Here is a 26,638-nt window from a genome sequence, read left to right as displayed (position 1 = left end):
CATTGCAGAGGCTGTCGGTTATTTTTGAACGTTCGCCTTCCAGCAAGGAGGCTTTTGGGTGGGTTGCTAAAGCCATCATGGATTCCGGGTACAGCCCCAACGACTCCTTTCTTCCAAGTGAGGGTGGGCGAGAGATGGAGTGCAATATTCTCTCCGCAATGTGTATCATCACACACTACACACGAATTTTCTCTCTTCGTCAGGGCACACCATGGCAACAATTGGTCGAAATGACAACTTCAATGGTCCTTGGGAATGAAAACACGTCATCGCCTCCAAAAACATTGTCAGACTTCATGACAGCTTTGGAACACGATGCATTTCTTCTTCTACTTGGATATGGTGCAAATGTTAACAGTCTGGCCCTTTTTAAGGTCGGAGGAGAAACGTTCACGATCCCCATATGGCTAAATTTCTTGCTCTACGCGGTTTACCTTCCTTTTTTCTCGAAACATACGGCAGCTTATGAGACAACCCTAGATCAGATGTTGAAGGCTGCCGAGCCAGAGACTTGGTCACAAAATCTCCGAGGTGCCGACCATCAACACAATGTTCCACAACTCATCAAGGACTTGGCTGGTGGCCGTACGGTGCTTCAAACATTTGCAAAGTCACTCTCTAGACTGACTCGAGTTGAAAGAGGTAAATTTGCTGGTGGTGGAGATTTGGTTGTCAGAACATTGCCCGAAAGCCTCAACAAGGAGGCTTTCGCCTTGTTGGAACCACTGGGTCTCAATATTGTGATGGTGGAGGAGCTCCGGCGTGATTATGAGAACATGATACCTGCGAGAGGTGCCAAGCGGGGTTTCTCGGTAGCAAAGTTTGCGACTGATGATTTTCGTGTCTGGAAAATAGCCAAGAGACTTTAACGGCGAATATGCGGCAAGGATGACTTTAGCACTAATTGCGATGGCTATAACATGTGTTTGCTGAGCACATCACGATGGAGATATAATGTCACTCATATGGTGTATCACTTAACATCCAGTGCCATCGAGCTTTTACACCATAGAGTCCGGTGCCAGAAAGCGATCACAGCCCAGGCTGTCGGCAGAACCCAACTACTCAAGCGACCCGGGTACCTGGTACCTGAGGAAAGACATTGATTGAGGTAAACGCCGGGAGCAAGCGAATATTCAAGAAACTGTACTACTGTGAACATCATGTAGGCGGAGCCAATGCAAATAAACATTTCGAAAAAGCTGTAGGCATATCAGCTCACACAATCTCCTCAAACAAAGCTCGCCTCATCCCCTTGCTCGGCCTCCACTTCTCCCCCCATCCACACTCTGCGCACCATTCCGGCTACACAAATGTCTTATCGTCGGATAGCATCTTGATCCAGATTCCGAGTCACCAAATTGTACCATTCCACATCATGCGGCGACCGGCACCCTCCAGGCTTATGCCACCGGCTGATCTCAACCGCCCAGGTCTCACCCCAAGACCGACGGATCCTGCAGAATGACGATGACCTCTCCCGCAACTTTGTATCTAGATGATAATCTGTAGAGCAGACCTTGCAGGATCGAATCTTCCCCGGCATTCCACGCACCTCATCAAGCGAATCACCATCCCAAACCAACTTGGGAATGACGGGTGCTTGCCCGTCCGCGTACCCAGAAGGTGACAGGAGGTGAGGGCACACCAGAAGGCGGTCGAGGAAGGTCATAAGCACTCTCATTTTCTGAAGCCTCCCTCCTCACTCAGACTTTTGGTGCACCATGCGCCCGTGTAGATAAAGGCTATCATTGATGATTTTGGCTCGCTCCATGAGCGCGTAATGCTGGTTCCGAAAATCACGTCCTGTGTTGAGTTTGTCACCGCCACGTCTTTTACGGATGGGCCGTGGGCCGAGCCATAAAGGTGCGGTTCGTGACTATGCGCGACAGGGAGTACGTGAGGTTCATCCCCATATTCTGCAACATGGCTGCTCATATGATGAGGAAGTGCCGGATTCTCCAAGCAGGGCCCCCTGTCAACCCGCATGCCATATTCAGTGTGCGTCAGACGCCACGTGTGGAGACGGATGCAATCGTGGCAAGAGTAAAGTCTTCGGAGATCTCGCTCGAGGTACTGTAGGAATGTTGTTTTGCCGTGTCGGAGAGTGGTGCTGGCTTGGGGAGATACCTGACGAACAGTGCGCGGCAGGTCAAAGCGAAACAGAGGACGCATTCCAAGGATAAGTCATGGAGGATTATATCGATCAGTTCAGCGGGGAGCCGTAGTGTACACGCTTTGTGCTTTGATGGGCCGCCCCGGATTGCTGGAAGAAGTCGCTGGATACGGAGAAGAAGGACATCCATTTGGTGAGATGTAATCTGGTAAATTGCTTTGTGGGTGTGACCCGAAAGTCAAAAAGTCTGTCAGCCCCGCCTTTTTCAGAAGCGAATGCTGCCTCTACAAGCACAACGTGCCAGAGACGTCACGCACCCGGGGATCTAGTACAGAGTAAACACCTCCTCCTCCAGCCCCTTATCCATCATCTCCCCGTCCATCACGCCATAAATATACGCCTCCCCAACAAGATAATACTCGCCCCGAGTCCTCGTAGATCTCAGCACAAACGGGGTCGACCCGCCATACAAGAGCACAACGATGTCCTCCGCCATTGTCTCCATCGGACCCAGCCCAACATAACCAGCCGTCAGAAGGATAGGACGCGCACCATTCTCATACCGCATCGTGGCCTGATAAGACATGGTTTCCGCCATAACCTTCTCGTCATCCACCGGTTGGGTGCGTAACAGTTCAAACTGCCTGCCTGATCGTTCGAGGGTAGCCCGCTGAAAGTACATAGATGTAGGGTGGTACTCCCTGTCGCAGATGGGAATGCGCCATAACGCATCGTCCCACTGGTCCTTTGTATACTTTGATGTCCGCTCGAGGAACGCCTTGACGTTAAGGAACAACTGGCGAGCGGCTTCCTGGGGATATTTCATCCCGTCGTTGTGGACAAAGACACTGCCAACTGCCACAACAGTGTCAAGACAAACACCATGCAGTCGAAGCGAGGCGGGCCGCGGGCCATTCATCTCGTGAACTAAAGTTATCGGTTGGGACTTGGACCCTGTTGCTTTGAATAACGGGACGCCCATATCGTCAGACCACGTGTACGAGAGATTGGCATCGAAGTCGGGGACCCATGTCGGTGGGTTGACCCGTCGTGTGCGACACCACTTGAGGACATCGACATGGCCTTGGGCGATGAGGAACCTTGCTGCTTGTTCGAAAGCTTCGTCGGGTGTCTTGGTGTAGTCTGGGTAAATTCCCGATTCAACTGCGTCTGCCGCGATACCAAGCAGGGCGTAGATCTTGTCCAAGGGTTTCGTGGACCGCAGGCCGAGAGCACCGCTCCTCACGTATGAAGTGTGGAGGAGTTCGAATAGAGGCTTCTTGCCACCTTCACGTAGGAACTTGCGCCGGCCTGAGAAGGCTGATCCCGCGGCGGGGTCCGTGTTCGTTTGTTTCAAGAGGGCCCAAGGGCCGCCTGGCGCAGCCATCAGTTCCTCTATGGAGAAGGGTCCCGGAATTCGAGCATGTCGACCGGCTCTGTACTCGTTGGTTTCCCAGACAATCAGCAGGCCATAGAACAGAAGAGAGGCGTGGAATGACTCGGCATCGGTTTGCTTGAAGCCACAAAGGACAATGGAATTGCGCGCAAGCGTAATTTCCTGCTTGATCCAGACGCGATTGAAATACTCCCGACGAGTAATCGCAGCAAATGCAAGACGTGGGAACCGCTCAGCAGCACGGTCTGCATCACCCTCGGCTGCGTTCGCCTTGACCATGAGTTCCACCACTGCATCCCTTGCGCGCATATTGGCAGGGTCGTCACCCACATCTGGCCAAGTCTCGAGGAGTTCCTTCTTGATGTCAAGCAGACCGGCATCTACAGCCGCCTTCCCATAGTTGGAGATGCCGTCTATGGCAGCATCACTGTTGTCAGCAGAGGGGCCAAGCCAGGACAGCACCTTGGTGGCACGTTCATAGATGGACCCCATTCGTGAAACCTGGCGCGACTTTTCCTCGTCATCTTCCTGGTTGATACACACTGCGTCGATCCAAATGTTGGTCCCAATGAAGGCATCGAGGTGTTGAAAGCATACGGTCAGGTTGCGTGCGATATCGACGTGTCGCCCATGAGGCTCGACAATGACGCGAGAGAACGGTGGGTTTTCGCCCCAGAGATAGGATAATGCCGCGTAGATGGGGGCGGGGTCGGTGTCGAGAGGGACAACATCGATGCGGACGCGTATCTCGGGGGAAACAGAGAGAATATGAAGGAGGCGGATGTGTCCAGTTTCGAGATATGAATATTCGTATCGGGTGCTCATATTTTCAAAAGAAAAATCTTGTAGTAGCTCAGTTACTGGCTTTCGATGTCGATGTTGATTTGGATAGAAGAGAAATGGAAAGGAGCACTGTCGTCTCGAGCAGTGTGATTCAGAGATGCCAAGACCAGCTGAAAACTCGTTGCGCATGCTCACAAGCCACAGAACACCTTTCAGAGGGGCAGTCGTTGAACTCAAGTCGGCATAGCTCGGGATTGCAAGCTCCCATTCCCTATCAGCCGTTCAGCTTAAAGACCATCCTAAAAGATAAACTTCCAACCAAGCTTGAAAATACTTCTCCAAAGCTCTCCTATCAGATCTAGAATTACCCCAATCGTCCCTTTTGTTTCAGCGGGTTCGTCTGGCTCATCCAAACGGAATGTCTGCCCTAACCGCCGGTTCACAAGGTCTACCATCGAGGCCCTGTAATCGTCGCGGACTCTGATCGAACGTCTTGTGGTAAGCTCATCCAAGAGCATGAAATCGGAGGGGGCTCTGGTCGAAAGCATTCTAGTACGCTCCACCGCGTACCACTGATCAAAGTTTCCGTATAATAGGCAGTCATCGTGGTGTGGGACAGACCAAAGGTCGAGGTGCTCAGGGTAACGATCGTCAAAGGCACGCTGTCGGGCGGACTAAATTGAAGATGATGTATAAGCCAACGGAATTGGAAACATAATATAGGTTTGAAAAACGTGCCATGCTGGTAACTGACCAGTGAGAGCCATGTTCGTAAAAAGACATTTTCGCGACGAGGTTGTTTGCGGTGTGAAGATTGAGGTGCCTCTTCTCTTGTTGCTGGAATGACTTGAGGTGGGTTTGGTTGTAAAAAGCAGCGTTTAAGAAAAGTCGCAAGGAGAGATTTCCGATGTTGTGGTAGAAACTTTGCAAAGTGAAGGTCGCTGCTGAAAGGTCAGGGCTATAGAGTTAATAACCTTCTGATATCTGGAAATGTGGGAACTGGCTCGACATCCCCCGTGATTGCCACGCTGGAGCCGGCCCCATACCAGATTTCACAACTCACCATCAACCCCAGAAAGACATCGTCACTTTTCAACATGAACCAAGACACGCGGAAAAGTTACTTATATCATCTGACACAGAAGAGAAGCTGCTTAGTCCTTATTACACCCTGACTGAATATCACAGCCAAACCGATCCGATCCACCACTTAAATAGGTACGAGACACAACCGACAAAGGTTCAAAGTCCACTCACAAACCCTCCCTATCCCCCATCACCCCCTCAAACCGGAATCTTGAACCCACCCGGCACCCTACTAGTAAAAACCCCGTTCGGATCATACTTCGTCCTCGCCGCCTGCAGAGCAGCCACATTCCCAGTCCCATACCCCGCAATCGGATCCTGCCAATCAGCCGCATAGTTCAGATACACCCACGGATCCGTCGCGCTCTTGGCCACCAACTCCGCCGTAAGAGAATCGTACAATTCCCTCGCCTTTGTCCTGACAAAAGCATCATCGAGGGAACTAGCCCACGAAGCGAGCAGCTGGATGACAACCAAGGGCTGATTGCTGCGGCTGGGGGAGTTGAACCCGAGGGAGTTGGTGGTCGGGTTGCGGTTGTAAATGCTGGGGGGGAGGGGCTGGAAGGTCATGGTCCAGACGATGCCGGGGATGTTTTGGACCGAGGAGTGGGAGTCCCACCAGATTTGGTAGGCCGCGCCGAGGACTTGGAGGTTGCAGACTGCTGTTTGGGTCCACCAGAGGTTGCTGAGGGAGGGTTAGTGAACGATGGGGTTGGGAGTTGGAATGAAGCGGGGGGAAACATACCGGCTGCTACCTGGAATGCTGGCTCCTGCTTCGACAGTCACGTTTCTCATGGTGTTCACCCTGGCGTAGTTGGTTGTGACCCATGGGACGCTCAAAAAGTCAGAGAACGCAGCGGGTGGCGACGACGAAGGGGGTCCAGTGTACGCCATCTGAGTTGAGATGGTATGGCTGATGCCGTAGTAGTAGACAAGACTGGTGATGAGGGAGGCATTCTCGTCGTATCCAGTGGCCTTGTTGAAGTCGATGAATGCCAAGAGGTGGTTGTGAAGCGTCGTGGTAGGGTGCATCATGGTTCCTCCCCACATTAGCCCCTGGGTGTGTGTCTTCATCGTCACGCGGGTGACGATGCCCAGATTGTTGCCACCTCCACGAAGAGCACGCAGCAGGTCAGAGTTCTGGGTGGCTGTGGCCTCAACCAATGTGCCGTTGGCCAAGACGACTTCGTACTTGGAGACAGTATCAGCGGCGAAGCCAACCTTTGGTGAGAGGAAGGACAGTCCTCCGCCGACGATGTAGCCACCAACACCCACGCTCGCGATTCTTCCGCCAGCAACGGTCAGGCCCAAGGGGTCTAGCTGAGCGTAGACCTCTCCCCAGGTCAAGCCCACACCCAAACGCACGTCTGCATTTCCATTGACAAGAGTGATCTCGTTGAGGTCTCTCAGATCAAGGGTAACACCACCGGCGATGTTGGAGGCTTGGGCATGGAACATGTGTCCTCCTGACCGAACAGCAAAGCGACATGCGGGATTGGCAGAATTGGCTGCGAGAATAGTCACGGCGGTGGAAACATCGGCAGCTGATGCTGGCTGCACAATGCAGTCCGGCTGTGTCTGAGATGTTTGCAGAGAATAGTAGGACGATAACGATGATGTGTACCTGAAGTTCCCCGGAGCAGAGACCTTGGAGCTTCCGAGAGCAGCCAGAATAGCCGCACACTGTTGTGGTTGTTAGATCAGCATTCACAAGACAGCTTGAGGGTTGGACAAGACGTACACAAGTGGAGAGAGACATGACTGCGTGACAGAAAGCGAAGGAGGGCTTGTCGCTTATCTCGAGTAATGTCGGTGGTTATCAAACTCATCTGAGCGACTTCGTGCCGGATATATATAGGTAGGCAGCTCAGGAACACGGCAACTCGGCGTCTGGGTGGGAACTTTTGTCCCATCAATATTGATATGATCACAAGGTCCCTACCTGTAACTTTTGATGCCGATATGTGTGGTCGTGCCGTACTCATACGTTAACGAGCTCAGCCTTGGGCAAACCACGTAATTAGGTGACAGCCATCATACGACCAACATTCTGGAACTAGTAGCGCGTGGTATAAGTTGCAACCACTAACTCTCGGCCTTGGATCAGCCTCCCAGACGCGCACGCGGCACAGGTGATGTGACGGAAAGGATGAGAAGATCCTCGCAGTCCGTGAGCCCTTGTTTAGCATCAAAAGAGCTGCATTTTTGCTCATCTTAACACGGACGTTAGTGTGGACTGTTGGTTGTCCAAGAGCCCCAACACAAGTTCATGGCGTCGACGAGCAAGGGTTTACACCGAGTTGGGGGCCGTGACGCCGTGCTGTTGCAGATGGCCCCTGAATGCGGCTCCACATCTCCGACTGCGCCGTTTTGTTGCCGGCACTTATCTTCCAGGTTGGCGCCGGTCCGGTCCGGGGCTGGATCTCGGGTCGCTTACGTTGTGGGTCTCGGTGCTGGGCGTAGGGGATGCGCTGCCGGTCGGTGTACATGAAACTGTCATGGAAAGCCGTTGAGGCAGAGCAACTGTGGCGGTTAGGGCATGGAACCTACCCAACGTGTGTCCATCGACGCTTGAACAAGGTATGATGCCTCGTACGGAACACCCGGAAGGTGTTTTACCTCGAGTTTTTCATTTGACAACATTTCATCTTAAACCTCAGCACCGTCCTCAGCGTCTTTGACAATTGGACAATGGCGACACAAGGCCAGATCCAGAACATCCGCAAGGACCCATCCCAAACTGCATATCTTTCCGAGAGATTGCCAGATGAACTGCGCCGACGACGGCTCTGGGACCGGCCAGCGGTACATGTGTTGTCAGGCAAGGGAGGAAGCCTCGTCTGGCCTCAAAGGCGAAAGACTGAATCCATATCACGAGGAGAAATACCAGATGTTCCAGGTCTAGATCCCTGGATTGGTGCAAGGCGTTGTTCAGAAGCAAAAGTGGTTGGATAGTCATCGAGGCCGCGAGTTATTCGATTATATACCGCAATCAACACCGTCACAGATCAGCCAAGGCCGATGGCCAGACTCTCTCAACAGTAGAGAGTCCTGGAATGACAGCAACTTATCGACGTGGCGGCCATATACATTATTGGTACCAAATCCATGGTCTCCATGGAAACAAGCCCGGAAACATTTTGTCGTTGGCTGATATCTTGTTGAAAATAGGGAGCGCTCCCAGGTCGGTTATGAGTTGGGACCGGTGTTTTGTCCTTGCTCCTCATATGTATGCCTTCGACTCATAGGGCATCCCCTTCGTCTTGAGAACCCCGACGGCGTGAGACAGGAGCACCACCTGCGGTACACCAGAATTGATGCGAGCTCAGTATCCCAGCAGTGGTACAACTGGACAATTTACTGCTGCAAATATTTGATGTCCGAAGATTTTCAGCAAGACTTTTGGCAAGGTTTTTGCAACAGGCGTATAACCCCTGACCTACTTGACTGTAGACATGTGTGCTTTCTTGTTACTCCATGTCGTACCTGAGATTCGACCGAGGCTTAAAGCAATACATTCTTCTGTTATGTATCATGCTTACCTACCACATGCGGGCTGGATGGAAAAGCATTGGGTGTATCAACATGAGACTTCCACACATGACCGGGGCAATACAACAGACAGTTCTTCCCCAAGACCTCAGAATGATGGATCTAGGGGCGAAAATCCATGTTGCCTAGGCCGCAGCTATCTGACTCGCCGCCACCTCGACGACCTCACCCACCTCGGACTTTCCCCACCCTGACGATACCCAATCGGCGAAAAGGTCATTTTCAAAAATACTACCGCTATCTCTCCCAGTTTCCTTGCATATCTGCACGTCATCTATCCCAATACAGTTGTCTTTGGTCCGTTTGTTCAACAGTACAAAATGCCCTCGGCCCTCCCCTCCGACACCTCCACCACCAATTCCAAGTCTCCCCCAGAACCAGCTTCCGCAGTCGACATCATCATCACGCTAGCCATCAACCCCGAAAACAAAGAACAAGTGGAAGCCAACCTCCTCAAGGCGGGTGAGTGGATTGAGAAGAATGAACCGGGGTGTCTTCAGTGGGAGGTGTTTTATCTGGAAGCAACCGGGGAGATGGTCTTGGTTGAGAGGTCAGCACCTATTGAACCCGCAGTGCGATGCTGGGTGACACTTACAATTTGGATCCAGGTTCAACGACCTCCAAACAGCCCGCAAATACCACCCCGAAAACAGAAAGAAAGACGGCATGATTGACGGGGGACTGAAATGGGCGAATGAGATTGTCGAAAAGGGCTGGCTGAGTCAGGAGCCCGACATCAAGGTTTTGAGTCGGAGGGGCGGGTTTGGGTTGAGGAAGTGGCAATGATTGTCAGGATGTTTTGTTGCATGTTGTTTTAGTACACCTCCTCGAGTCTCGATGCAATTTTTAGCATGTTGCTTTCAAAGTCGAGCCCCATCCCTACTGCCGTAAAGACTGACGCCGGCCGGGCAAGTCGGCAAGCTCAACATGCTCCACCGTACTGCTTTGTTCCATTCTCTCAATCCGCTCAGCCAACTCGACGAGTTCAGGATATCGTTCTTCTCCATCGCGCCTGATGCGCTCAGTGATGATTCTCTGTGCGGCTTCTTGGCTGAAGAGCTGGGCGTCGCACCTGGGACAGGCGTCTAGTCTCTTGAGTTTCTCCTTGTAACGCACGATGATACAGCATGAAATTAGAACTACTATAGGGACAACCAGGAGCCCGAAAATGAGACCGATGATGAGGTTTCCAGTTTCTCTGCTCTCTGGCTCGGATGTGATTTCGGTGTTTGACATGGTTATGGTGAGGGGGTCTTGTTGACAGGTTGGGTCATTCAGAAGGTTTGGTGAACCAGTAAGGTACTCACGAATCGAGGGATAGTTCGTCAAGGTGCGCCAGTGGCTTGGTTGACAATATTCGATATTGGAAACCTGTGTTTGCCGAAGATTCCATTTCGGTCAGGACGTAGTGCCAGTGGGGCTTTTCATGTTGATGTACCTTAGTCAGTCAGTCGGTAGCAATGTTCAAAAAACATAAAGGAAGTCGCCTTGATGCATTGTTCGGCTAGGTATTCTTATTTGGAGTTACAATGAGAGATCTGTATTCTGAGCACTCCATTGTCTAGGTATCTATCTGAAGGTATCTCAGTGATTGGTAGGTACCTTAACTCATATGCAAGGCGGCTCCCCATCTAACAACACCTCAAAGGCGGCTAGAAGAGTGAACGCGAGGCTTGGACTTAATAAGACAACACACAGTAACCTCTTATGAACTCCACTGTCGAATGGGTACCATGTCAATGCAGATGGCCTCCCATGCGTGACTCTGAAAAGGATCATCTGCCATGTGGACTAGGTTAGCTACAATATACAATCGGCAAGGTGGGATCTATGATACTTGTCGTAATCATTTATTGAATTGGATTAACACGGTTGAAATCAGGGGCCACAGGTCGGTGGTCGAGTAGGATATGATGTGGAAGCACGCCGCTGGCATGAATGGCTTCGCATAATGACTACCTGGCTGCCTGGGAAGCACCGCAGACAATGATGGTTGGCATCGCACTCTCCGGAGACGGGCCTAGCATAAAACTGGACCAAGCCAGGAAGACATCGTCCGGGAACTCCCAGTCATCTAAAACAACAGATAGCCTCGCTGACAATGCCTCAAACAGGTCCCTCGCTTGGCCGATCGCTTGCCAGCAGCGATTTATTCCAACTCTTGCGTGTGTGTATCCTTCTTCAAGGCAAGGATTGGGTTCCGGCTCGGTAGCGACGCGTGGTGACACCGAAAGCAATTTGCAAAATTAAGAAAGTAGCAGCATCATGCTCCTTACTGTAAGGTATAAGTCTCGTTTGGCGTTAGTGTACTCGACCAGACACGGTTACGGCATGGCGAACAATGGAACAGCCAGGCAGCTAGTGGTGAAAACGAGAAAAAATAAGTGGTCTCGAATCTACAGGCTGAGTAGGGGGTCATTGCTGCTGGCTTCTGGAAACTGCGTGTATTCGTTGGGCATACAGAATCAGCCCCCACCACCCCCCAGCCCAAGTGGTTGAAGACCTTGGTTCGGCACTTTGATTCGATATTTTTGTTTACGTGAATCCGTGCAGCGGCCCGTGCACCATCTTTGGCCTTTCCTACCCATGCACTCCTCCCAAGGATGTTACGACTTTGCCTTGCACCTACCGGGCAAAGTGAAACGAACGAGATCAGAGAGACACCAGAATTGCCACCTGCGGCACCCTTCACTCCGAACTCCGGCACATATGTAGAGAACTTCTCGTACTGGCGAGACCGCCTCATCATTCTCAAAGAAGTCTTCGACGAAGCAGAACCAAGGACCCTCTCCTAATGGTGGTGGATCCGCCGCAAACCAGTACAATGAATGGTACACATTCTGGATGGCTGTTGTAGTCCTCACCCTAGGCCTCGTCTTTGGCATCCTCCAGTCCACCAAAACCATCATTTCAACCCACAAAGACCTCCACCCACCCCCCGAAAACACCCCCCCTACCCCGCAAGAGAATTCCTCACCATCCCCCTAAACAACCCATCCACATACCCCTGGCTCCTCCACTCCCTCCAATCCCGCGTCAACAACCCCCACCCCTCATCATAATCCTGTATCCCCTCCCGCACATAATAACTCCCCGCCAACACCCAGATCGTCCACCCCGCCTTCTGGCTCGGCAGATAACTAGCCAAACAAGTCGCGTACGTACCCCGCCAGGTATTCGCATCCATCGCAAACCCAAACTCAGTCAACAAAACCGGGAACTGGATCTTTGCTTCAGACGTCATGGCTTTGAAGCCCTTGTTAAAGAGGTTGTATTGCAGAGAGGAACAGCTATTTATTCCCGTTTCGTAGTTGTGGACTTCCAGCACGAGCTTGTTCGCATATCCGGGGAAGTCTGACAGAGAGAAACGGGTGTTCCCCGGGGAGAGGGTCGAACCATCGAAAAAAGGCGCGACGGTGGTGTCGTAGTTGATGCCAGAGAGGAAGATTAGCAAGGCAGGATTGGCTTTGCTGATGGCGGAGGCACCCTGTTTGTGGAAGTTGTAGAGGGATTGCCAGTTGTAGGAGGAGGAGCGGAGGGCGTTGTTGTTTGTTGGTTCGCGGGGCTCGTTGCGGAGGCCGATGGAGACTAGGCCGGCCCAGTTTCGGCCCTGTTGGGGGTGTTAGATGGGAACGGGGGAAGGGGGAATGGGGAATGGGAAACACACGTGGTTAGCCATGTAAGACAGTCCTCTGACCCAGTTGGCGGTGTTAAAGTAGGTGTCTCCCCACCAGGTGTTGCCGTCGGTGCCGGAGCAGCACCACATTCCTTTTGAGATGTGGTTGTCAAGATGGACATAAATCTGTTGCCTGGCTAGCTCGGCGGCAACGGCGTCGAAGACTTGGAGTCTGGTTGTCGAGGCGGTGAACTGTGGGTTCTTTGCGAGGACTTGGTTGAGGATTTTGGTGCCGTTGGCTTGGCCGAGTGCTTGGGTGAAGGCGCGTTGGATGGTAATGTCTTGTCCGTTGTTGGCGTAGATTTGGTCGATCATTTCGATTGCGAAAGTGAGACGGATGGCGTTCATGCCGATGCTCTTGATCTTGGTGACGATGTATTCGATGGACTGGTATTGCAGACCCTCCGGGATCATGACCTCGCCATGGCCGGGCCAGTTTGTGCCGGCGTACACGATGTTTTTGCCGGTTGTGTCGCGAATCTTCCCGGCGGAGGTGACAAAAGGGCCAAAGGGCCAGGATCCGGCCTGTCGGTTAGAGAGGTCATTTTGGTATTGGTTTTGGTGGCTTGGTGCTGCTTGAGTGAGGCTGGCCAGCGCCAGAAACATTGAAACAATCTTCATGATGACCCCAACGTGTGAGGAGACGAGGGTTTCTGTGGTCGTTACACATGATTGGGGCAATGCAGCATTTATCAGATGAACTCATGGCTTCTCCAACGGAGCAGAAGAACCTCGATAAATTGTGTTACATATTGAGCGGTTGATATGATGATGTCCTATACCGTACCACAACGTCCCTGCGACCCGGACAGTTTCCCTTGAATAACTCCCACTGTCGTAGACAAGCACGTTTCAGGGTCTCGTGATCTCACCATCAACACCACCACAACGCTGATTCGAGCGTTTCCCGCAGGAGCTGGTCCGATATACGACGTGGTTCCTGTCCTGGGTGACATTCTGTGACTGCCGGCTCCGGTATCCCCGCATGCCCCGTGGGTGATCAACGTTAAGATGACTTGAAGGCAACCCCAATGGAAGGTGCCTGTGTCACAGCAGTCTTATGGATGGTGGAAGAGGTGACGTTGAAATTAAGCCGGGCACCCTTCTTTTGCCGAGACAGGGGTCCACTTAACCAGACCCACTTCCCCACAACAGTTCCCCGCAGGAGCAACTTCCTAAAATCTCCAATTTCTCCACGAATCTCATTAATGAGATGGATATCGTGTTGTTTGAGGCGGTTCAATTTCCAACTATTTTGAGAATGCGTAAACAACAGTGCTATGCATTATAGATAGGCTCCCATTCAACGCCGGCCACCCTTTCAAGATGCAACAACAACAATCTTACAGGTCCCTCCTCCTAAACTCAACCATACACCCATTCTTCAAGCTGGTAAATGTGTCGACCAACTGGAACTCACTCGGCTTCTCCCTGCCCATCTCCGCCCCAGGCTTGCCCTCTCCTGGATCCTCAACACCAACCGCCCGGCGAAGGTCATACATATACAGCACTCTCGCCAGGGTGATGCTCATCTCAACGTACGCCAGGCCCTTCCCGATGCACCCTCTTGGTCCAATCGAAAATGGGCAGAACGCGCTCTGAGCTAATGCTACCTCCTGTTCCCTAACACCGGCCTCCTTCTCGCTACCTGGAGAAGCAATCCATCTCTCTGGCTTGTAGGCAAACGGCTCGGGGTAGTAGTTGGCATTGTGGTGGATGGTATAATGTGGTGTTCCGACAATCGTTCCCTCAGGTACCATCTCGCCGTCGATAGTCATACCGCCGGCCAAGACCTCTCTGGGCAACAGACCACCAACACTAGGCGACAAGCGCATAGCCTCATCGATGCAGGCGCGGAGGTAGTGGCAAGAGTTGAGAACGGGACCTAGTTGGATATCCTCCAGAGACGAGAACTTCTCTCTGATCTCATCTGTGACCTTCGCCAACGCGGCAGGGTTGCGGACGAGATAGAACAGAGTGGCAGCCATAGCGGTAGAGGTGGTGTCAGAGCCGGCAATGATCAGCAAGTTGGACTCGCCCCACAACTCGGGGGTGGTGAAGCCCTGCCCAGTTTCCGGGTCGCGCGCCTTGAGGAGATGGTAAAAAAAGTCGCGGCGGTCGGTCTCATCACCAAGAGCAGTGCGCTCGGTCAGTTGCTGGCGCGAATAAGCCATATATTTGGCGCGACCAGCAGCGATCTTGTGGAAGAGGATCTTATCCAGAGAGAGCTTGTTGACAATGGGCATAGTACCGCACAGGAGATGTCTCTGGGCAGCTACACCGACGAGATCAACAGCGTACCTGTTGTCTGGCCTATCCAACATGTGGAAAGCCTTGCCGAAGCATAGATCACCGAGGATATCCATGGCCAGCCAGTTGCACCAGTCGGACATGTTCTTCGGCGCACTCCATCCCTTATTATCCTGGATGGCACGGCCATAGTCGCCGATGGCCTCGCAGAAAGTGCGGATGTTGGCCAGGATGTAGCGCTCTACCTCTTTGATGGCGCCATCGGAGAAGGCATGCGACAGAACACGGCGCTTGCGAGCGTGGAGGTCCCTGTCGCGGGCGTTGTGGGTGTTGGGAGCGGGGTGGACGAAGGCATCGTAGAACTCGGCCTTCCTGACGTTGGCTCGGAAGCCGTAGATCTCCTTGAGGGCGGTGTTTGAGTTTGCACTGAGGGCGTTGGGACCGAAGCGGACGAATTTGCCATACTTCTCGTGCATGCGCCAGAACTCAAGATGGCGGTCGCCTCGCCAGGCGTAGTAGAGCATGTAGGCATCGGTGAGCTTGGCCAGGAGGGGACCTGGGTATTTCGCTAATGGGTGGAAAAAGATGCGGTAGATGACAAGACATGATGTCTTGAAGGTGGTTAGAAACTTGATTATGGTGATTGATCCATTCACTAAGGTAGGTACTCACATAAAGAAGGCCGGCTACTGCTAGTAGCCCCAGCCAAAGCTGGACATGTGCTGCGCCAAACGCCATGGTCGTCAACGGACAACTGACAGGCAGACAGTCGATGCAGGTCAAGTTGGGTCAGGATAGCACAGGGGATAGCAAATGAAAATGGGAAGCAGAGGGCACATTTGTAAGAAACAGTACTCGGTCAGGATTACGCAACGGGGTCGACACCCGTGACAGTCTGGCACACCGGCATAAGAGACAGCTCCGACCAGGTTGCTCTTGTGCCGCCTCGTGATTTGCTCGTAGGAGATGGGATAGACGGCCCCGGACAGTCATGGCGGAAGCTGCTCGAATAGACGGGCTTGGGGGTTGCTTAGTCCGAAGGTTCACGTCCGTCCGTTTCCTTACATCAGGGGGGACCAGTTCGGCTTGCGGCGGCTCAAAGCAGTGACAAGAGGTCTTATCAGCTTATCGGGTCGATGGGTTGCTCTGCATGATGATGTCGACATTCCTTTTGTGGAATTTGAACCCATGTCTTCTGATCGTTCCGATTGTCCCGATCGAATTCTAGATGTGCGGAACAAGGAGCGGAAAGGGTGGACAGCCCCGAGAAGGAGGCTCGGCCGTGGGTGAGCGGCTCTTCGGGATTTACAACCTGCTTTGCACCACCGATTATTGGAGGAGGACAGTCTTGAGAGTTTGGACATCCTGGACTGTGGAGCAGTGATGCAACGTCAGATGGAATCCGGGGAAACAGAGATGATAACAAAAGGTTGAGTCCGCCTCATCGTTTGGCTACTGGTCAGACTTTGTGGCAGGATGATTGCCGTCATGTACCTTTTATTTTTTTTATTTTTTTTGCAGTACCGCTTAAAGCTTTCAAAAACCCTCGGTAATGTCTGAAATACAATTTCCTTAGGATATCGAACACGAAATGCATATGCGATTGAGCTCTTGATTCCGGCGAACATGTTTGTATGTAGGTTCATAGCTCGGCATGCACCGGCATTTTGTGGAAAGCCGGGGTTGACCCACAGGCTTGGCCAGTGCGCTGCGGGATGTGGATTCGATGGACAGCACCAGCCACATCCACATCCAGTCTTGGGTGGCTCCAACCTTCGCCAAGCTGCAAGGCTGCGGGAAGGCTGAGAATTCATGCCACCGCGCCGCTCTCTCTACCAAACGCGTTTTGAGAAGAGCAAGTCAGTTGCGACCAACAAACCACGACAAAACGACACAACCACGTCATGGTACAGCAATAGTATCCGACACCCTGAAACAATCGGCATCATGACAGTTTGCAAATTCTTTCAGCAAGGAAACTGCCGCTTTGGAAGTAGGACGAATCACTGCCTCTCTTTTCTTTGACGACGATCGCCTCACCACAATTGCTTTCCCTCGCAAACACTACTGCCGAATTCACTCTCGATCGTCGTCACGAACAGTTTCCCATGAAGCAGTCGCGCTAACCTTTTTTTGTTGGCGCAATTTCTAGATAACTGCAGGTTTGAGCATCCAAGAGACGGGGGTTCGTCTCAGTCACCGTTTGGCGGCGGTGGGAACAGATTCAGCGCCCTTTCTGGAGGACAGCAGGGCGCGTTTGGAGGGTCTAAACAGTCAGGTATGGATGTTAACTTGCCAGAGAATATCTCTGAGCCTCATCTAACAAATGAGATATGTAGATCAACCCGAGTACGCCGGCCTGAACGAGGAAACGATTCGAAAAGACCTTCAGAACGAACTACCACAATGGATATTCTCCTGCTACGGCCCGGGCAAAGATGCGCCAGACAACCTGTTCGGCGGCTACCCCCGTGAGCAGCAACCAGAGGAGCTCAGGATACATTTCATGAAAGGTCAGGCAGCGGGGGAGGCAGAAGCAGCCGTAAGTCGACCAGAGATCAGGAAAATGGACGCTGGGAGAATCATTTGTTAACACGATGGGCAGATGAACGAGATTATGCAACTGCATCAAGTAGCACGACAACAAATCGAACACACGCTGAGCAACGTACCCGCCGCTATCCAGCACGTGCGTGACGGGATCAACAGACATCCAAATCGTCATGACATATGCAAACAAGGAACAGCGGGCAACACTGGAACAACGTTCGGACAGCCAGCGTCAAATGCTTTCCAGAGCTCACAGCCTGCTTCGAATCCCTTCGGTGCTACCGCTCAACCCGCTGCTGGAGGTTTTGGTCAGCCAGCTGCGTTGGGTCAGAAGCCCAACCCATTCGGTGCGCCAGCCTTTGGACAGCCAGCCCAACCAGCCGCTACCCCATCACCCTTTGGGCAACCAGCTGCACCGTCGGCCTTTGGACAGCCAGCCTCCCTGGGAGCAAGCAATCCTTTTGGGAAGCCAGCATCAAGCGGTTTTGGCCAGCCCAGCGCCCTAGGGGGTGGCAACAAGGTCTTTGGCCAAGCCGCAGCACCGGCATTTGGCCAGTCAGGATTTGGGCAGACAACACAGGCACCAAGCGCTTTTGGTCAACCAGCTGCCTTGGGCGCCACGCCAAGCCCATTTGCTGCTGCCACTGCCGCCGCGAACACCGCCCAACAGAATCCCAGTCCATTTGGGCAGCCAGCGCAAAACCCATCACCTTTTGGGGCACCGGCACCCCCTGCTGCCAATGGCTTTCGCCAGCCCGCCGCAACCCCAAGTCCATTCGGAGCTCCAGCAGCGGCTCCAGCATCGAATCCCTTCGGGGCAGCTTCTCAGCCAGCACAAAACACACCATCTCCGTTCGGGCAACCAGCAGCCCCTGCCGCCAACCCTTTCGGGCAGCCAGCTCCAGCGGCGGCTGCTCCCTCACCATTTGGAGCACCCGCCGCTCCAACGGCTACTCCCTCGCCATTCGGAGCTCCTGCCGCCACGACTGCTGCCCCGAGTGCGTTTGGCCAGCCCGTTACTGCACCAGCACCCAGCCCCTTTGGCGGAACCACGGCTACGGCCCCTCAGCCTACTCCGCAGCAAGGGGTGGGACCATATGGCCCTGGCGCCACTCGCAGCCATCCCCCTTTGTCGTCATATGCCTCAAAGAACCCCGACAACACCCTTGGGATGTTCAAAGGCAGACCCGTCATGTATGAAGTGGTCAAAAGCCAGGGGGAGAAGCCTATTCCGGTTATCAGGGGGTTTGACGGGTCGATTCAGAAGATTTGGAATCCGAATGGTGCGCCGAATTACACGGCTGAGACGGAGGCCGAGCCAGAAAAGTACAATGATCCAACGGTGCAACGTCAGTGGATGATGTTTGTAGAGACGGGAAGGTTTGAGAATGGGATCATGCCGGAGGTACCGCCAAAGAGGGAGTTTTGTGTTTGGGATTTCTAAAGCGAAGGATGGCATAGGGTTGTATAATCAATGGAGACAAAACGGCATGGTTGGGGGCGTTATTGGGGGGTTGTATATAGCTTCTTTTCTTTCTACACTAGCGCAAAAAATTCAACTGTTTAAACGATATTGATGGCCAACTGATATTCGTTGACAAGGTGTCTTAACCAGCAAAACCACCCCTGGCCATCTTTTTCGCCCGTTGATCACGTCTGTTGTGGTTGGCCCGGCTGCCCTTGTTGGCTTCTTTTCTCCGTCTGGCGGCATCATCTTGGGGTCCCGACTCTCCAGATTGCTGAGCACCACCCCTTCCACCACCACCACGTCCACCTCTTCCCCTGTTTCCACCACGTCCCCTACCGCCCCTAAACCCACCTCCTCTCGAAGGCCCATCACCATCCGTATCCTCCTCTCCCGCAACCCACCCCGTCCTCTGGATCTCAACCTGCTCACCACTCCACTCGCCATACCTCTTCTGCAGCCTCTTCTGCAGGTTCACATCCCGCTGCAGCATCACCGCCCACCCCTCAACCTGCTCATCGCTCATGCCCGTCTCCGCCCTGAGCCTGATCCTCTCGGCGTGCTGCCTCGATTCCTTGTCCCGGGCGAAGAGCTTGGGGTTGGCCTGGTAAGTGCGGAAGAGGTGGGCCTCCGCCCCGTCGGGGAGGATCTCGTCCCCGAGGGAGGTGTCCACGGTCCCCCCTACGTCTGCGGCGTCGTAGGTGTCGTCGCGTTCGTCGTCGTCTGAGTCGAAGGCGGCGAGGGCGGAGAGGATGGCTGCTTTGGCGGGGGCGGTGGATTTATCTCTCAGGAGGGAGTCGGCGGTACCGGGTTTTTTGCCGAGGTGAAGGGTGCCGGTTAGGAGAGCGAGGTCGTCGTCATCGTCGTCTCGGGCAGGGGGGAGAGGGGGGGAGATGGGGGGGGTGGGGCGGGGGATGAGGGAGGAGTGTCGGCGGATAGTGGGGGGTTTGACGGGAGATAAATCTTCTGAGCGGTCGAGGGAGGCGAGGTGGGGTGGGAGGGATTCGTCGAGGAGGTGGGCGATGACTTGTTCTGTTGAGTCGTGGTACTCGTCTAGGAGTTTGGAAATGAAACCTGAGCCGAGTTCCGGGAAGAGGTCCTGGACTTGGGAGATGGAGGATAGCCGGTGGATGTGGATTTCTTGGTGTTGGTCTTCGGGTAAGGCGAGGGATTTGCCTTTGTCAATTTTGCGCTTGATGAGGCGTTTTGGTTTGGGGGGGAACAAAGTGGAGGAGGTGGGCTTTTTGAAGGCGGCGAGGGAGGAGAGGACGGTTGTGGTGCGGGTTGAGACATTGGGATCGAGCTTCCGGGAGAGTTGTGTGAGTAAAGGGGTGGAGGTGACCAACTCGGCGACGAGGGAGTCGTTCACGTTCAAAGGGCCGGATTTGTGAGTGTCGGCGGCGGATTTGAGGGAGTAGAGGAGGTCGGTTAGGAGGCCGACTTTTTGGGCGTCGGCGAGGCCGATGAGGCAGACGTAAAGGGTTGAGATGAGTGAGCGGCGGAGCGTTGGGTTGGTAATCTTATAGCAGGATATGAGACCGTCGAGGAAGTCACTTCCTGCGAGGAAATACTCGGCCACAAATGGGGAGGCGTGGATGAGGTTGTTGACTTGTTCGAGGCGGGATTGGATGCCGTTGAGGTCCCCGCCACTTAGGCCAGCATCGAGATTCTTGATGAGGAACTTTTTCAGACCGGCGAGTGATGTTTCCAGATAAGACCGTGAAGCTTCCAATAGAGTATCAAGAAGGATAGTGGTTTTCTTCTTTCCATACACCGTGCTAACATCCGACAAGAAATCCCATTGCGCCAAGCTGCTTGGTGGTGCTGATGATTGAAGCAGTTTCGTGATGAGCTGATAGGTGCCCCTGAGGAGTCTCTTAGCTGCAGGCGATGGCCCAAGAATCCCAACTCCATTTTGTGCCGTTTCCCGTGTAAAAGATGTCAGGAAGCTTGGTAAGCTCTCATCTTTAACTGAAACTGAGTTGAAGTCGGTATCTGAAAGGGACAAGTGGCTATCAACGAGCGCTACCCAGGCATCGAGACAAGCAGCCCACTCATCAGCCGGTAGCTGGTCACGCCAAGCGGTGAGAGGAAAGAGTGCAAAAGCTGGAAGTCGTGAGGCCATTTTTGGGGTCGGTTGTTGCAGAAGCTGAATATGGAAGTGTCCTAGTCTAAGTGAGGGTGACAGGGAAGTGTGTGCCAAGAGTTGAAGGTGAGAGAAGGCTTGATGCCAAAAGCCAAACAGGCAAGGTGATTTCCAGCAGCAACTCAGGTTCTTGGAAGCAATGAGAAACTCAGAGATTGTGATTTCGTCCAATGCTCGTCCAATGCTCATCCAAAGACCGTCCAGCGACCTTTTATTTATGCATCCAACTTAATGTCGCTGTCTACGCCCCTTACAAACAGCAATTGCCCCTCCAAAGGTCAACCACCCAGACGCCGAATGTGTCATTGACCGAGGGGCAAGCCACGGATGGCCCCACCATAACCGAGCTGGCAGCACTAGCCACTTCCGTCCCAGCAATCACCAGCCACAGTCACAAACTGGCCCGTGCGTGCCCTGCAACCCCCACCAGAGCTCAATCCACCAAAATTACCCAAAATTCCCGTCAAAAAGAAAAGTTCGTGAAGTTTTCTCTTCCGCATCGCCAATCCAGCCGTAATCGCCTTCATCACGTTACCGAAACGGTATGTTCTCTCGCCTTCTCCCTGTCTACTCGGCAGAAAGATATTCCTTTTTCGCAGGAGCATTCCCACTAACCTTCTTTTTCCCCGTCTCTCTAGCATCGCCGTTCGAGTCTTGAGGGCACCTTCCAACCAAACCTTTCTTCTATAGCCAACCGCAACCCACCCAAACCAAACACCGCCAAGATGTCCGGCTACAACAAGGAGAAGGAGTTCGGCGAGGCCCCCAAGGTCCACAAGATCAGAATCACTCTGTCTTCCCGCAAGGTTCAGGCCCTCGAGAAGGTCTGCTCTGAGCTCCTTGAGCGCGTACGTACCCTCCACAGGATCGACATTTGGTTGCGTAGCAGTCTCTAACACAACTCCCGAATACAGGCCAAGTCCAAGGACCTCAAGGCCAAGGGCCCCGTCCGTCTCCCCACCAAGACCCTCAAGATCATGACCCGCAAGACCCCTTGCGGTGAGGGTTCCAAGACCTGGGATCTCTACGAGATGCGCATCCACAAGCGCCTCATCGACTTGACCGCCCCCACCGAGGTCGTCAAGCAGATCATCATCAACATCGAGGCTGGTGTCGAGGTCGAGGTTACCATTGCTGCTTAAATGCAGTCTAATGGGGACAGCTAAAACCTACGGCTGGAGGAAGAAACAAAAAAATACAAAATGTCTGGGAGGTCCTCCTTGAAACAGGAGACTGCGGTAGTCTTGAATTGACGAATGAATTCCCAGGCGACAAACACTGAACGGTTGCCATGTGACGTGAAGATGATGCCCAAAATCGCTATGCGTATTTTCCCTACGGCGTGATATCCAAGACGTCCTACTTCTTCCTCTGCTTCACCATATCCCTCTCCAACTGCCAAATCCTACCCCTCTCCTCGGTCGAGTCTACCGGCCATGGCTTCCCCTTGTTTAACCTCCTCACCAACTCTGTTTCCTTGGCTCTGTACACCTGCGGTGTAATATACGTCCCCTTCAGCCACCTGCTCCCAGTAGAAGTCTCAAACTCCCTCCTCCCATGCAGCACCCTCGAGTTGTCAAAGATTACGCACTCCCCTGGCTTCATCTTGACCTCGTACATATTCTCCTCCTTTTCCAGCAACCTCTGAAACTTCTCCGCTGCGTCCCTCCACCTCCGCAACCGGTTGTTCTTATCCTTGGCTGGAAAGCTCGTTTGGAACGGCGGCGCCCAGTGGGTGATGAACGGTGCGCCGGTATTGGGATCTGCTTCTATCGTCTTGCGGGTGGCGTAGTAGTGGTGTCCTCCCTTGTCGTAGCCAAAGTGAACGTCGGTTTTGGTCAGGATGTCGTAGGCCTCGGGGTCGGTGTTTAAGAGTTGAAGTGCGGCGTGGACGCCATCACTGAAAAGGGACTCGCCCCCTTCGCAGCTGTTGGCTAGGCAGTGGAGGAGTTGCAAGCGGGGGATAGGATCGTGGTACATGAGGTCTTGGTGAAGACCCAAAAAGACGTTGGTGTAAGCTACGTTCTCGGCGCGTGGTTTTGACTTGACGTCCCAGGTCCAGCCGTAGAAGGTGTACTGCAGTGGACCGATGCGGTTGGCGATGTTGATGACGGAGTGTTCTTCTTGTGGGACGTTCTTGAGGAAGATTAGCCCTGTCTTGGTGAATTGCTCAAAGGCAGTCCAGAAGGCTTCATCGTTGTTGCGCCAGTCGTTGTAGTCGATGTGACAGGCCCCGGAGCGGACTAGGTCGGCGTAGGAGGCGTTGTCCCAGAGGGTTCGGGGGATGGGTGGTTGGAGCTGGATGCGGGGGTTGTTGTTGTGGTACAAGAGGTTGAGCTTGCCGGCGGAGAGGACGGTGCGGTGGGACTCACCGTTGCTGATGGGGTCGTTTTCCCAGATGATCTCGAGGGAGCCGTCGCTACGGACGCGGACATTGTCGCGGCTTGTGGCTGGGACTTCGGGCAGGTCGGTGGTGGAAAAGGTCTTTTGGCCCGAATCTGGATCCAAGCACTTGGGGCAGTTACAAGAATCGCGCAGCCAAAGACGGGAGAGGATCATGAGCTTGGCGTCTTCGGCCTCAGGGGCAGGAATCAGCTTGACCCATTGTGCGTCCAACTTGGCGTCGCTGAACAAGGGGGCGTCCTGGCTGATGTATTCTCTTTCTCCTAGAGTGGGCTCGATCGTGTTGGGGATGCCTCCTTTTGTCGCGACAAGTTGTTCCCTCTCTTCCTGCAACTTGGCAACCAACTCCTTCAAATCCTCCACCTCTTTTCGCAGCGCCGTCTCATTCTCAGTTGCCTTCAGTGATGGTGAAGTATTATAGGGGCCCGTCAATTGGCTCTGATTCCCTGTCAACCGGAGCCTCTGCTTGGTATTCGTGGATACGTGGAAGCGTCGAGCGAAGTGCGGCTGAGCGGCGGGAAATGTGAGCGTTCGGCTGGGAGTTGCGCAAACCCGTGGGGTCGTCAGAGCACCCCTGGCTGGTCGGAGCGCGACGGGGAGGGAAATGCGCGCCGGGAGTGTCATGGTGAGCGCGTAGGGTATCGGTGGGAAGAATGGCTTCAGATGGATCGGGACATGTCGAGGATGGATATTATATGAAATCGAACCACACTGGGGTCTGGCGCGTGGGTTGGAAGTGCCGGGAGGTGGCCGAACCTCGGTCATGAGGGTCTCTTTGAAGAGGCATCGTTCGGTTGTTGCGACAGACCCACTTCTGATAAGATCGCGAGCGCCATTTTGCGGGGTGTTGTGCGTCGTTTGGCGGCTTGTCCTTTGGCCCGATGGTAACCACCCCTCTTCTGTTGCAGGTGGTGAGATTCTAGCTTGGGATTCAGCTGACAGTTCAAGTAGGATATAATCTGTCGTTCCATGGTGGTGTAGTAGTGCGTCCAGGGAGACCACAGGCAGCAAACAACCCTACCCACAGACATCAACAGCTGCTCATGAGGGACAACTGACGTCACCCCTTCACCCCACCATCATGAGGCTTCTCAACCCCAGGCCCTTATTTCTTAAACTATTCTGCTGAAAAAGCTTTCCTGTCGCAATCTTTCTTTCACACGATTTTCCACTACAGAACACTTACCAATATCCTCGCTCAGTATGGATGCCAATAATCCTCTGTCAGACCGCGAGAAGGCGCTGGAGAACGAGTACATTCGCAAGAAGGAGTAGGTTTTAAATTTCAATAACGGTTCATTTGCTTGCAGTCTACTTGCTAACTGCGGACTCAGGATTCAGATGGCCAAAGAAAGAGCCGCTAAACAACAAGCTGCTTCTGGGCGTCGCAGTCCCATCGCACAAGGGTCGCAAGATGTAAATAAGGACAAATAAGCTGGGCGCATAATTACAACCTAATACAATCATTCTATTCACACTCTCTTCTCCCGGTCATACTGCCGAGTGTGCTCGTGAAGATGGCCACGACAATGGCTGCTGGGAGTTCATCGAATCTGCAGTCTCCTTACTGTTCTGCTTCTCGACATGATTATCGTGCAGCTCCTTGAACAACACTCGCAACACAGGAATACAGCTCGCCATGATGGTTGTTCCTATCTCAGCCGACGTCCAGATCAACAGGAGGCAGCCCTCGTCTATCGTTTATTAGCGTTAACCTCGATGATAACGGATACGTGGTACTCACAGGTAAAGTTCTTTGACCCCAACAACACCAACTTGGACGACTTGATAAAAGCCCAGACTCCAGCCCTGTTCAACACATGGTCAGCCAAATCTTCATAGGAGATCTCAACCGAAATATCACTTACACAACCCCCATACTCATCCCCACCACAACACCTAACTTCTCCTTCTTCCTCATCTGCAACCCCCAAACCAACCTCCACGGCAACAGCGCCAGCACAATATCACACACCCCGCTGAACACCCCACAGAATACCCCATAGTAATTCGTGGCATGCACATCCCAGCAGGTTCCCTCATTACTAAGATCCCAGTTTTTACTGATTGGGTTACACTTCACCCAGACGACCACCGCCTGGACAATCATGAGCGTGTTCATACTAACCAGCACAAACCAAGCAATGTTCCGAAGGACGCTACCAGAAGGTGACAATCGGAGGATGGTTATGGCGAATGACGTCTTGGACCACACAATGGTGAGGATGGTGATGCAAGACCCAAGAGTGGCGCCCACGAAGGCGATGGTGGGGTGGTGGGAGGGGGGGATGTCACAGGGGTAGCGGCCGAAGCCGAGGTTGATGACTAGTTGGCAGATGACGGCGGAGGCTATGAACATGAGCCAGCTGAAGATGAGGACGTAGTCGTCCCACCAGAGGCCGCGGGAGCGCCATTTCTTGCAGTAGATGCGGAGGAACAGGAATACGGTTGAGAAGGCGAGGAAGAACCAGATGGTGCGGGAGACGGTGGGGCCGCCGTCGGGGATGTGGTATTCTGGAGGGAGGAGACCGAGGGCTTTGAGGTCGCAGTATTCGGTTGAGGAGGGGTCTGGGGGCTTGGTTGAGGGGCTGGGGGTGGTGTGTCGTGGGGGGAGGAACTGTGGGATGAAGTTCTGGGAAATCATTGTGAAGAGCCCAGGTCTAAAGGACTAATCCTCTGTTGTAAGTGATGTAAAGGCAATTTGAAGGATCTTAGAAGATCCAGGGTCTTGACAAGGCCATGACAAGGAAGGTAAGCAGGAAGGAATCACTGAACCCCTTGGCAAGGCAAAACGGTGTCTTTATAAAGTCGCCATCTCTATGAGGAGTACTGAAAGGAAACACAAAACTCAGCCTGGGAAGCATATATGTGGCTCGGCAGCGGCCCGGACCAGACCTTCACGACACCAATGACCAGAAAAGTTGCCCCTAGACGCAGGGATAATCGGTACCGAAGCACGACAGCCATGTGCTCGGGGGGCCAATGTGTGGAGGTGAAACATGCAGTTGGCTTTCTACACGTCCATCTTTCCCTGGTGTAATCACCGCTGTGAGGCCTAGGGGGGGTGGGTTGGGTGTAGGTCTCATTGGCTGATATTTTTTGGTGATGAACAGAGCAGTTAGTTCCCCTCCGGGTTATGGGCAGTCGTGAGTCCGAATGCACCGGACTTGTGATATCCCCATTGGTGTGGAAATCCTCTTGAGCTGTTCGTAGCT

The 26,638-nt window shown here is 53.3% G+C and overlaps 11 protein-coding genes across 11 annotated transcripts; 4 read left to right on the top strand and 7 right to left on the bottom strand.

Moving 5' to 3' along the window:
* Positions 1 to 2,441: 2,441 nt before the first annotated feature.
* On the bottom strand, positions 2,442 to 4,337 carry QC764_512640 (uncharacterized protein; the record flags this gene model as incomplete). The annotated part of the gene is made up of 1 exon (XM_062948485.1): positions 2,442 to 4,337. The coding sequence occupies one exon, from the start codon at positions 4,335 to 4,337 to the stop codon at positions 2,442 to 2,444; it is 1,896 nt and encodes a 631-aa protein (XP_062798714.1).
* Positions 4,338 to 5,579: 1,242 nt separating this feature from the next.
* On the bottom strand, positions 5,580 to 8,421 carry QC764_512650 (uncharacterized protein; the record flags this gene model as incomplete). The annotated part of the gene is made up of 3 exons (XM_062948486.1): positions 7,123 to 8,421; positions 6,127 to 7,064; positions 5,580 to 6,066 (listed from the first exon to the last, which is right to left on the bottom strand). The coding sequence occupies exons 1-3, from the start codon at positions 7,138 to 7,140 to the stop codon at positions 5,580 to 5,582; spliced, it is 1,443 nt and encodes a 480-aa protein (XP_062798713.1). The 5' UTR covers positions 7,141 to 8,421.
* Positions 8,422 to 8,569: 148 nt separating this feature from the next.
* QC764_001510 (uncharacterized protein) lies at positions 8,570 to 10,112 on the top strand. Its single transcript, XM_062939960.1, has 2 exons — positions 8,570 to 9,483; positions 9,542 to 10,112. Exons 1-2 carry the CDS (start codon positions 9,254 to 9,256, stop codon positions 9,717 to 9,719), a joined length of 408 nt encoding a protein of 135 aa, XP_062798712.1. The 5' UTR covers positions 8,570 to 9,253; the 3' UTR covers positions 9,720 to 10,112.
* Positions 10,113 to 10,383: 271 nt separating this feature from the next.
* Positions 10,384 to 13,230, bottom strand: QC764_001530 (uncharacterized protein; the record flags this gene model as incomplete). The annotated part of the gene is made up of 2 exons (XM_062939966.1): positions 10,384 to 12,543; positions 12,601 to 13,230. The coding sequence occupies 2 exons, from the start codon at positions 13,228 to 13,230 to the stop codon at positions 11,887 to 11,889; spliced, it is 1,287 nt and encodes a 428-aa protein (XP_062798711.1). The 3' UTR covers positions 10,384 to 11,886.
* Positions 13,231 to 13,952: 722 nt separating this feature from the next.
* On the bottom strand, positions 13,953 to 16,169 carry QC764_001540 (uncharacterized protein; the record flags this gene model as incomplete). The annotated part of the gene is made up of 2 exons (XM_062939969.1): positions 15,532 to 16,169; positions 13,953 to 15,470 (listed from the first exon to the last, which is right to left on the bottom strand). Exons 1-2 carry the CDS (start codon positions 15,595 to 15,597, stop codon positions 13,953 to 13,955), a joined length of 1,584 nt encoding a protein of 527 aa, XP_062798710.1. The 5' UTR covers positions 15,598 to 16,169.
* Positions 16,170 to 16,311: 142 nt separating this feature from the next.
* QC764_001550 (uncharacterized protein) lies at positions 16,312 to 18,979 on the top strand. The gene is made up of 4 exons (XM_062939970.1): positions 16,312 to 16,852; positions 17,012 to 17,137; positions 17,199 to 17,401; positions 17,465 to 18,979. Exons 1-4 carry the CDS (start codon positions 16,672 to 16,674, stop codon positions 18,851 to 18,853), a joined length of 1,899 nt encoding a protein of 632 aa, XP_062798709.1. The 5' UTR covers positions 16,312 to 16,671; the 3' UTR covers positions 18,854 to 18,979.
* A 37-nt stretch (positions 18,980 to 19,016) lies between these two features.
* QC764_001560 (uncharacterized protein) lies at positions 19,017 to 20,999 on the bottom strand (the record flags this gene model as incomplete). The annotated part of the gene is made up of 1 exon (XM_062939971.1): positions 19,017 to 20,999. One exon carries the CDS (start codon positions 20,997 to 20,999, stop codon positions 19,017 to 19,019), a length of 1,983 nt encoding a protein of 660 aa, XP_062798708.1.
* A 191-nt stretch (positions 21,000 to 21,190) lies between these two features.
* On the top strand, positions 21,191 to 22,162 carry RPS20 (40S ribosomal protein S20; the record flags this gene model as incomplete). The annotated part of the gene is made up of 3 exons (XM_062939974.1): positions 21,191 to 21,562; positions 21,659 to 21,868; positions 21,935 to 22,162. 3 exons carry the CDS (start codon positions 21,191 to 21,193, stop codon positions 22,160 to 22,162), a joined length of 810 nt encoding a protein of 269 aa, XP_062798707.1.
* Positions 22,163 to 22,379: 217 nt separating this feature from the next.
* Positions 22,380 to 24,259, bottom strand: QC764_001600 (uncharacterized protein; the record flags this gene model as incomplete). The annotated part of the gene is made up of 2 exons (XM_062939976.1): positions 22,380 to 24,196; positions 24,232 to 24,259. The coding sequence occupies 2 exons, from the start codon at positions 24,257 to 24,259 to the stop codon at positions 22,380 to 22,382; spliced, it is 1,845 nt and encodes a 614-aa protein (XP_062798706.1).
* Positions 24,260 to 24,626: 367 nt separating this feature from the next.
* Positions 24,627 to 24,907, top strand: QC764_001610 (uncharacterized protein; the record flags this gene model as incomplete). The annotated part of the gene is made up of 2 exons (XM_062939979.1): positions 24,627 to 24,694; positions 24,758 to 24,907. The coding sequence occupies 2 exons, from the start codon at positions 24,627 to 24,629 to the stop codon at positions 24,855 to 24,857; spliced, it is 168 nt and encodes a 55-aa protein (XP_062798705.1). The 3' UTR covers positions 24,858 to 24,907.
* Positions 24,908 to 24,914: 7 nt separating this feature from the next.
* QC764_001630 (uncharacterized protein) lies at positions 24,915 to 26,067 on the bottom strand (the record flags this gene model as incomplete). The annotated part of the gene is made up of 3 exons (XM_062939983.1): positions 24,915 to 25,117; positions 25,168 to 25,232; positions 25,292 to 26,067. The coding sequence occupies 3 exons, from the start codon at positions 26,065 to 26,067 to the stop codon at positions 24,915 to 24,917; spliced, it is 1,044 nt and encodes a 347-aa protein (XP_062798704.1).
* Between the last annotated feature and the right edge of the window lie 571 nt (positions 26,068 to 26,638).

Source organism: Podospora pseudoanserina, chromosome 5, assembly GCF_035222485.1.
Source record: "Podospora pseudoanserina strain CBS 124.78 chromosome 5, whole genome shotgun sequence".
NCBI classification, from domain to species: Eukaryota; Fungi; Ascomycota; class Sordariomycetes; order Sordariales; family Podosporaceae; genus Podospora; species Podospora pseudoanserina.
The sequence above is the reverse complement of the archived record's forward strand: the minus strand, read 5'-3'. Positions and strand labels throughout refer to the sequence as shown.